Source organism: Drosophila montana, unplaced genomic scaffold, assembly GCF_035044405.1.
Source record: "Drosophila montana isolate Dmon_TW-CO22-7 unplaced genomic scaffold, ASM3504440v1 contig_3175_1, whole genome shotgun sequence".
NCBI classification, from domain to species: domain Eukaryota; kingdom Metazoa; phylum Arthropoda; class Insecta; order Diptera; family Drosophilidae; genus Drosophila; species Drosophila montana.
Window position 1 is genome coordinate 202,073 of NW_026998052.1, and position 9,378 is coordinate 211,450.

Here is a 9,378-nt window from a genome sequence, read left to right on the forward strand (position 1 = left end):
ACACTGAGACACGGCCACGGCAGCCAGCCCCAACGTAGCTGAAGCCCCCAAACAACACACTGACACTGAGGCAGCAGCAGCGGCATCGGCAGCGACAGCGGCATCGGGTCACAGTAGCACGCGCTGCACTTGTATTGGTTGTAGTAGTTGTAGTTGAGCGAAGCTTTGCGGCCGCGTCGCAAACCTACCGACGTCGGCAGAGGCTGTGCGAAATGTTCACAGTGCACCAGCCAGCCGGCTGCATTATGCCGAAAAGCCAGCGCACAGCTGATAACTGATAAGCAGTGCAGAGAGCGTGCGTACGTCTGTGTGTGCGTGTGTGTGTGTGTGAGCGAGAGAGCGCACGCCACAACTTAAGAGCGTCGAGTTGACGCTTAAGAGCGATACATTTGTTTCCATTGCGCTTTATGCTTAATGCGTTTGTGTTGAGCTTTCAAAGCTTACACTGCGCACAATTTAAAGAGAAAGCTTTGCGAAATGTTTGGAATATAATTAAATTTGATTTTTGATTCGAGTGAATGCCAATCGAGTGCTAAATTTATCCAGCTATATATTTTAAATACTTCAAACTATTTTAACTCCGTTAAAAGAAGGCTGATCTTGAAAAGAGTCTAAAAGTTGGACTTAGAAGTAAATGCCAATCGATCCAAAACGAAAAAAAAAAAATACTCATTTGAAGATCTGACTTTTTTACCCAAGATTTTTCAATTGAGTTTTAATATACGAGGAAAATTCAAAAAATGTTAATCAAAATACGTAATATTTAAGTCAAGAAAATGTGTTTTACCCTACGCTAAAAATAGTTCGAAACTTCACATTTCTTTACATCTTAAAAATGTTATGTCACAATTTTCGAAGGTTACGCAACACTGCATTTTAATTTTCGAAAAGTTTATAGTTTTATTGCATTTTACATATTTTTTAGAATACGATAAATTTAGCACAGCTCAGCTTCCAACTAGAATCTGTTCGAAATATCGGCTAACATTTTCGTGGGCGAAAAGGAAAGACTTCGAAACACCTCCCAATAGTATGGAAAAGTGTTGTAAAAAGATAGATAGCGTTTACTTTCACTTACAAGGTGTTGGAAAAGGGAAAGATTTGAGTTCATTTTTAAAGCACGACGTGAATTTCAGCGATCCAAGCCGGAGTCCGAACAGCCAAACATTTAACCATCTGCGACTAAGACTACAACAAAAACAACAGCAACCAAAAGTAACGCACGCATTTAACTGGAAGCCGTCGCTGGCTTCGTGGGCGGCGACGGTGGCGTTGTGTCTGTCGTGTCCGGCGCAGCGGGCTCCTCCTTTTCCTTATTCCAGCTCTTCAGACCCTCGGGCAGCGTTGTATCCTCCTCAAAGGAGCCGGTACCCTCGACAAACTCCTCGTACGTTGACTTATCCTTAAATGGACGCGGTCCCAGCAGCTCAATCATATCTTCGCGACTGAGCACCTCATTCTGCAGCAAACGCTCCGCGACGAGACGCACATCCTCCTTGTGCTTGACCAGCAGCTCGGTTGTGGTCTTGTGCGCGCACTTGATGATGTCCCTCACCTCGCCATCGATCATCATGGCGGTATCCTCGGAGTAGGGCTTGCTGAACACCGGGTCGCCGCTTTGGCCCAGGTCGAAACTGACCTGGCCCACCTTTTCGTTCATGCCAAAACGCACCACCTGCGAGTAGGCGATGTCTGTGATCTTCTTGAGATCGTCCTGTGCGCCGGTGGTGATGCGATTGAAGAACAACTCCTCCGCCACGCGGCCTCCCAGGGTCATGCACATGCGATCAAATAGCTGCTCCTTGGACAGCAAGTAGTGATCCTTGGGCAAATACTGGGCATAGCCCAGACCCTTGCCGCGTGGTATAATCGAAACCTTTAACAGCGGATCGGCGTGCTCCAGGAACCAGCCGGCCACCGCATGACCAGCCTCATGGTGAGCCACCGTTCGCTTCTCCTCGGGCGCCAATACATTCGTCTTCTTCTCCATGCCCGCGATGACACGCTCGATGGCCTGCTCGAAATGCTTCAGGACAATGGAGTCCTTGGAGTCGCGAGCCGCTATCAGCGCCGCCTCGTTGCAAACATTGGCAATGTCGGCGCCCGTGAAGCCCGGCGTCAGTGCAGCCATTTTACGGGCCAAGGCGTTCTTGTCGAGGTCCGTTTTGAGTGAGCCCAGATGCACCTTAAAGATGCTCGCGCGTCCCTTGATATCCGGCGCCGGCACATAGATCTGACGATCGAAACGTCCCGGACGCATCAGCGCCTTGTCCAGAATATCCACGCGATTGGTGGCAGCCAGCACCACCACGTTCGTCGTGGTATTAAAGCCATCCATTTCGACCAGCAGCTGATTCAGCGTATTCTCCTGCTCGGAATGGCCGCCAAACGTTTTGCCGCCACGTTTCCGGCCAACAGCATCGATTTCGTCAATGAAGAGAATGCAGGGCGCATGTTTGCGCGCCATGGCGAACATGTCACGCACTCGGGAGGGGCCGACGCCCACAAACATTTCGAGAAACTCCGAACCGGATACGGTGATAAATGGTACATTCGCCTCGCCGGCTGTCGCCTTGGCCAGCAGGGTTTTACCCGTGCCGGGCGGACCGGTTAACATGGCGCCTTTGGGTATCTTGGCGCCCAGATCAATATACTGTTGCGGATTCTTCAAAAAGTTGACAAATTCCATTATTTCAATTTTAGCCTCCTCACAGCCGGCAACGTCTCTGCAAAAGGGGGGGGAGGAGAGTATGTTAATTGTTTCCTTGAGTTAGTCAAATAGAAAAATCTCACTTAAAACCGATGCCAATCTCTGCGGGATTAATTAACTTCGCCGTCGATTGCATGACACCGCCAAATAGGCCGCCGCCCTTGCGTCCACGTCCGGCGCCCATCATATCCGCCGATTTTCTCATCATATAAACGAGAAAACCAATTATCAACAACGTGGGCAGCAGACCCGTTAAACTAGATGCCTCCACTTCGTTGCGATAGATGACGGGCACAAAATTGATGGACTCGACGCCCTGTTCCGTTTGCGCGGTCTCCAGATTGCGCTCAAAGGAGTCAACGCTGCCAATGTTGAACCACATGACACCGCTGCTGCTCTGGCTGGGCTGCAGGCGCACACGCACCCACTTCTTGTTGACCACCTCCAGTTTCTCGACGAGACCCTTGGACAAGTAGCTGCGAAAAGTGAGAAGCATTTCATAATCATTTATATATTTGCATTTCCAATCCTTTAAAAGTCTTTTTCAAATCCTGTTTAAATTATAAAATATCACTTTGTGTCCTGAAAGTCATTAACCGGCTTTGCCCGATTATCTACATCTATATTATGGCAATTTATATTAAAGCTGAGCGCGAATCAACTGAATTTTAAGCTGTTTTTATGAAGAAACAAGTTTCATATCGCAAGAATAATTTTCCCCGGAATCGGTGGAGAATCTTATGATTTAGTAAGTAAATTTTAGTCCAATTGGACAATAAAATACTTTAAAAAAAATAAAAGCCTAAATTTTTATCAAAAAACCGACAAAGGGTTTATCGCAATATTAACAAACATTAACTCGACCTCGAAATCAAAATATTTTGAATTTTAAATAAATATATCTGGGGTAAATTAAATGAAATCTTTGCTTGATTCTAAATTCAACCATTTTCTAGATTTGTTTGAATATAATGGTTAAAACATCTGATAAAAATGAAATAAATTTTCATACAAGACTGTAAAAATGAATTAAATAATTAATGCAAAAAAAGGTTCACACATTATTTAACCTTTCGGATGAAATTAATAATAATCCCCAACTAGAGTCTTACATCACAAAAACAAATAAGAATGCACGAAAATTTGTACATGTACAGTGAAAGCTCCAATAACGAACAGCTTCCTTGGGCGGACACAAGATTTAGCCGGCGAATTTCGTAAGTGCCAACCAGTGTTGCCAAATGCAACTTAAAAACCTCGAATTGATTTTTAAAAATAATAAAATTCGTTTTAAAAAAAAAAAATTAATAATAAAAAAATCGAAAATAAAGCTGAAACGGAAAAGTTAAACTGTTTCAGACAGTCTAAAAAAGCCAAATTTAGTTAAAAACCAGCTGCATTTTTCCACACTGGTCAATTTTTGGCTATTTGCCTTCGTCTCAGCGAAAACGAAAGTCGTGTCCGCTCAAAAGAGCTTTCACTGTACATGAATATGAACATGAAATGGATGATGCAATTGCTTGCGCAGTCTGATGAAATAGAATTTGGCGCACCTGTTGACAAACTCCTTCCAGGAGATCTCCTTGTAGCCCATCTCGAAGAAGGCGAACGAGCCGATCAGGACAACGGCGCCGATGGCGCCAAACAGAATCCAGCGTTCGCGATCGCCACCGCCGCCCTCGCCCAGCGGACGGCCGCCTGGCGTGCCGCCGCCCCGAGCGCCCGGACCACGTGAACTGTTGCTGAACATGCCGAAATTCCAATCCGATTTGGTATCGCTGGCAGTGCTGGGCTTAATCGCGGGTGGTTTGGGCTTGCTGTTGCCGGACGTCGGCGGTTTGCCGCCCGACGCCGGCTTCTTGTCCCCCTCAGCGGCGGCGGTTTTGGGTTTGCCCGATTTGCCGCCGGCCTCAAAATACTTCTCAAAGCCCTTGGGCGGCTTTTTACAGAACAACTGCAGCTGCTCCACAATGTAGCGCACGAGCGGCGTCAGCTCAAAGGCGGCGCTGCTGCGCTGCATCTGCAGGGCAAAATATCACAAAAATTAATTACAATTCATTTCATTGTGTGTCCCACGCACCTTGTCTGTGAGCGGAGCGTGTGTGTAGCTGCGTTTCATAAGGCTTTTCATTGCCTTGGCCGAGCTGAGCAGCCGGAAAGCCATGTTCCTCTTTGGTGTCTACGACGGCGGGCGGGGGGGGGGCTGTGTTGTGCTGAATATTTTCTTTAGGTTAAATAACGACAGCGGCACCGTTAATTTTTACTAAAAAATTTGTCAATTTTGAAACAACTATTGAGTTACTGCGAAGAGCCAAAAGTTGCCGCCTCATATAGCGCAAGGTTGTTTCAGGTTAATGCTTTAAAAATAAAAAATAAACTGTTTTAGATTTTATGGTGCGCTATTGTGAAATTTCGATTTTCAGCTAATAGTTGAAGGCAGAGCTGATTCGATAGTTGACCAGGGCTGGCTAGCGGTTGTCAGTGTTGAACAGCACACGCAGACAGAAATCCTCAAAAACATCTTTGAAGAATTTTCTAGTTTTTAAACTAAATTCGGTAATCCATAATCGAAATGAAAATCGTTTAAGCTGCATATACAACTAATGATAATCTAAATAATAAGTATAAACATGATGACGTCACAATTGCTCCGCAATTTATTTGCGTCGTTCAGCAACACTAACCAACATGGCGTCCGGTGTTGTGCTGTGTCGTGTGGTACGTATTGCTAGTCGTGAAAATTTTCTATTCTTCGAATTAGCTAATAAATTAACTCAAATTTGGCATGAAAATATGCACAAAACGTGTACCAATCAATATGCTTGTGATTTAACATAAAACGTCGCCTTGGGCGTAACGTTTTTGTATATTTGCGACGTTTTCCGCAACTGTCTGCGCTAAGGGTACGCAATTTGCAGGCGAAAAAAAAAAAACGAAAAAAAAAGTTTTGCTACCGACTTGACATCGTGTGTGTGTGTGTGTGGCTGTGTTTGTGTGTGCTCATGTGTACAGTTGGCTGCTAAAAACCATAACAAAAATGTGTAAAAATAGTTTAAAAATGCCTTCAATCCGTTTCTCATTAGCGTCTGTGTATTTGTGTAGATGTGCGTGCAATTTTTTCCGGTAGTCTGTTGTATGCTGTCGTGAGTGGTTGCGGGGGCACTATTATAGTAAAATCTCTATGCAGCTGCTCTGTTCGTGTCAGTGTGCGAATGGAAAAGTGTGTGCATGTGTGTGTTTGTGTGCGAATTGTACGAGTCTCCGGTTTGCAACACTAAAAATCAATAAAAATGCAGCAACAACAACAATGCACACTTTTTGGTGTAGATTTCACTGGGTGGCTGCCGCTCAACAGGGGGCGCTCTATTAAATAAAAAACATATATGTATACGTATGTATGCAACTGTGTACTAATTATTCAACTTTCTTCTCATTGCAGCTTTTGTAACTAAAACTCCGTTTTGACATCACTTTCATCATAATCTGAATAAAAATAATAATAATAAAAAAAAACCATCGAAAACGAATCAAAAAGCAAATAATAATAAATCATCTAATAAAAAAACCAAGTTACATACCAACAAAACAAACAAACCAACAACAAACAACTACAACAAAGCTCAAAAAGTCTAAGAGGCGTTTAATACCGGAGGGGCATCTGCCATAAACTTTTAGTTTTGAAATTTCCTTTGTTTTCGTTTGCAAATTCGCTTTAAACTCTACAAAAATATATGCCGAAAAGCTCACTAAGTCTACATTTCAAAAATCAAAATTTGCGAAAAGACGAGAGTCCACGCGAAGAAAGACTGCAAAAAGCAAAAGGGAAACGTCGCCGTCTGCGGTAAGCGGCGCACAGAGTCAAGAGTCTGTTAGCGGGTGTGAGCGAGATAGAAAGCGCGAGAGAGAGAGAGAGAGAGACGACATAGCGACTGCGCATCTGTGCAAAAAAAAAAAATAAAAAAAAACAAGCCAAGCTTAAAACGAAGACTTTCAAAACCAACAACAAAAACCAAACAAAATTCAAACGCTGTGAAATTAACTCGTCAATACTCAAAGCAACAACAAAAAAGAAAAAAAAAACAAAAAACAAGCTATAAAGAGAAATCAACTGAAGTAAAACGGAGTTGAAGTCTTAACAAATACAATTACAATTCAAAAACACACGCACGCACTAAAACAAAACAAAAAAAAAAAAAACAAAAACAAATTACAAATAATAAAAACTGTCTAACTAAAGCAGCTAAAACGCGACGCTGAGGCGTTGACGTTGACGTCGAACTCGAATAAAACTAAAAGAAAAATCAACAACAACAACAACCATACACACGTTTAACAATCCCAAAATTCCTCATTTTTTTCCTGAAAGCTTTAATTTAATTACGAATTTTTGTTAAGTCAAAGTGAATTCAATTTGCTAAAATTATTTAAAATTAAGACAACAAAAACGCCGCCTCTAATACAACAACAACAAAAACAACAGGAACAAAGCAAGCGAGAAGAGAAACACAAACAGCAAAAGCAACACCAACAACTACCAACAAACAACTGAATTAAAGTTTTAAAGTACAAAATAACCGGGAGTTAAAGAGAGAGAAGAGAAAAAAACAACAACAACTAATTTAAACATATTAAAAACATTTAATTTAAACGCAACATCAATTTAAATTATTTTATAAAGAAAATAAACAAAAAATATTATAGCCTGTAAGCCCAAAAACAAAAACGAAAACTTTGTCGCCTGTCGTGCGGCGGCCGTGTGTAAAAGTGCAAAAGCGCCAGAAGAGGAGGAGAGAGAGCGCGAGAGAGTGACGGTGCGATCGTGAGAGAGTCACCGTTAGAAAGTTCCGCCTTGTAAAAGAACAGAAAAAAGAAACGATAAAGCAACAATTGTGCCGCAAAGAAAAAAAAACACAAAAATAAAAAAAAATGTACTAAAAACAGTAAAAAAAAAAAACGAGCAACTAAAAACGGTAACAATAAAGAAAAACATTTAAAACCAAAAATCTACAAGAATTCTATTAGTTTTAAGTAACTTTTACAACAACAAAAACACAATATGAAGACCCCAGCAACAGAAACAACTGAGTAACACAAAATAAAAAATATAAAAAAAAGAAATCAACAAAAAATACCGCAACTTAGCCAATAAAAAACAAAATTGTAAATAAATGAAATTAAACAACGCCCAGCTAAAACCATAAAAAAAAAAAACAAACAAAAAAAAAAATCAGAAAATAAAAACTGCGCGGCCTTGTGCCCAAAAACCAAACAGTTTTTTATTTTTAATAACAAACTATTGTTTATTTTTAAATAGTTTTCATTTTTTTTATAAGTGTACCTAGTGAGAAATGTTAAAAGTCTAAATGCGATAACGATTAAAAGCAACTAAAACAAAAACAACAAAAACAAAAAAAGAAGAAAAAAAAACAAATTCAAAGAAAGATTTAACAACTCTGTGATAATTACTGTAAATTTATAAATATAATTAAATAAAAACAAAAAATCTCTAAGCATCAATAAGAAAAAATGAATACTAAATAAAAACAAAAAAAAACTGTAATTTTTAACAATAGTAAAAGGAGGTAGAAGAAGAAGAACGAACATCTAAAAACAAAAACAAAAAACAAACGACAACAACCACTTTATATATAAGAGCAAATGCAAATTAAAAGATAAAAACATTGAAACAAATTCGTGATATCTTAAAGGACTTCGATACATATACTATAGTATATTATATATTATATTATATAAACTTTAAGTAAATAAGCTTAACTTAACGTAAGCAAAAACAAATGAAATAAAAAACCGTAAGTGAAAAATACAACAAAAACACAAAAGCAAAAGCAAAATAAAACAACCCTAGGTTAAAACAAAGACTTTCAACAAAACGCGCATTCAAAATATATATTAAAAAAACAAAAAATATTTAAACAAACCTTAGGCTTAAAGTTCAACATAGTAAATGAAAACCAACAACAATTAAAGAGTATCTATCTAACTATATATATGTGTGTATACAAGGCATATATATATGTATGTATAAACTATAAATAACAGTAAATAGTGAATAACGGTAAACGAAACAGCAATAAACAACATACAAAACGTGTAACCGAAAAGTAATAGCAACTACAGCAACAACGTACAGCGAAATAACGGAATAACGGATCACTGCTAGAAGTCCCCCTCGCAATCCCACACACACACACCCCCAACGCCAACGCATCAACGTCTTGCAGCCCGTGGCAGGCAGGCCCCAGAGCGGCGCAGCAGTTCGAAGAGAGTGAGAGAGCGAGAGAGAGAGCAATAAGGTGTAACAAGCAAAAGCAAAAAAAAAAAGCGAAAATTAAATTTAAAAAAACATAACATAAAATTAAATCACTAATACTTCCTAAATACCACAACGATTGCCTACAAATATATATATATATATATTATATAAATGTATATTATAGTAAAAACAAAAAAGCAAACATATTAACCACAACCCCTCCAAAAACCCCTCAAACAAACAAAAATCAAATCATCTAATTTAATATATCAAATAACAGCTCTAAACTTATTAAAAGAAAAAGAAAAGTATTCCGTAAAGCGCCCCAGTGTATTTTTCTAGTAAAACTAAAAACAAAAAAAAAAAACAAAAAACTTAAAACTCGAACACATGA

At 39.8% G+C, this 9,378-nt stretch overlaps 1 protein-coding gene across 1 annotated transcript; it reads right to left on the minus strand.

Moving 5' to 3' along the window:
• Positions 1 to 874: 874 nt before the first annotated feature.
• Positions 875 to 5,143, minus strand: Afg3l2 (AFG3 like matrix AAA peptidase subunit 2). The gene is made up of 4 exons (XM_064686171.1): positions 4,791 to 5,143; positions 4,264 to 4,730; positions 2,794 to 3,186; positions 875 to 2,726 (listed from the first exon to the last, which is right to left on the minus strand). Exons 1-4 carry the CDS (start codon positions 4,872 to 4,874, stop codon positions 1,229 to 1,231), a joined length of 2,442 nt encoding a protein of 813 aa, XP_064542241.1. The 5' UTR covers positions 4,875 to 5,143; the 3' UTR covers positions 875 to 1,228.
• Between the last annotated feature and the right edge of the window lie 4,235 nt (positions 5,144 to 9,378).

Coding starts and splice junctions, on each gene's coding strand:
- Afg3l2 (XM_064686171.1), bottom strand. CDS start 4,874: ATGGCTTTCCGGCTGCTCAGCTCGGCCAAGGCAATGAAAAGCCTTATG. Junction 4,731..4,790: donor ACGCTCCGCTCACAGACAAG/GTGCGTGGGACA, acceptor TTTGCCCTGCAG/ATGCAGCGCAGCAGCGCCGC. Junction 3,187..4,263: donor TGGAAGGAGTTTGTCAACAG/GTGCGCCAAATT, acceptor CACTTTTCGCAG/CTACTTGTCCAAGGGTCTCG.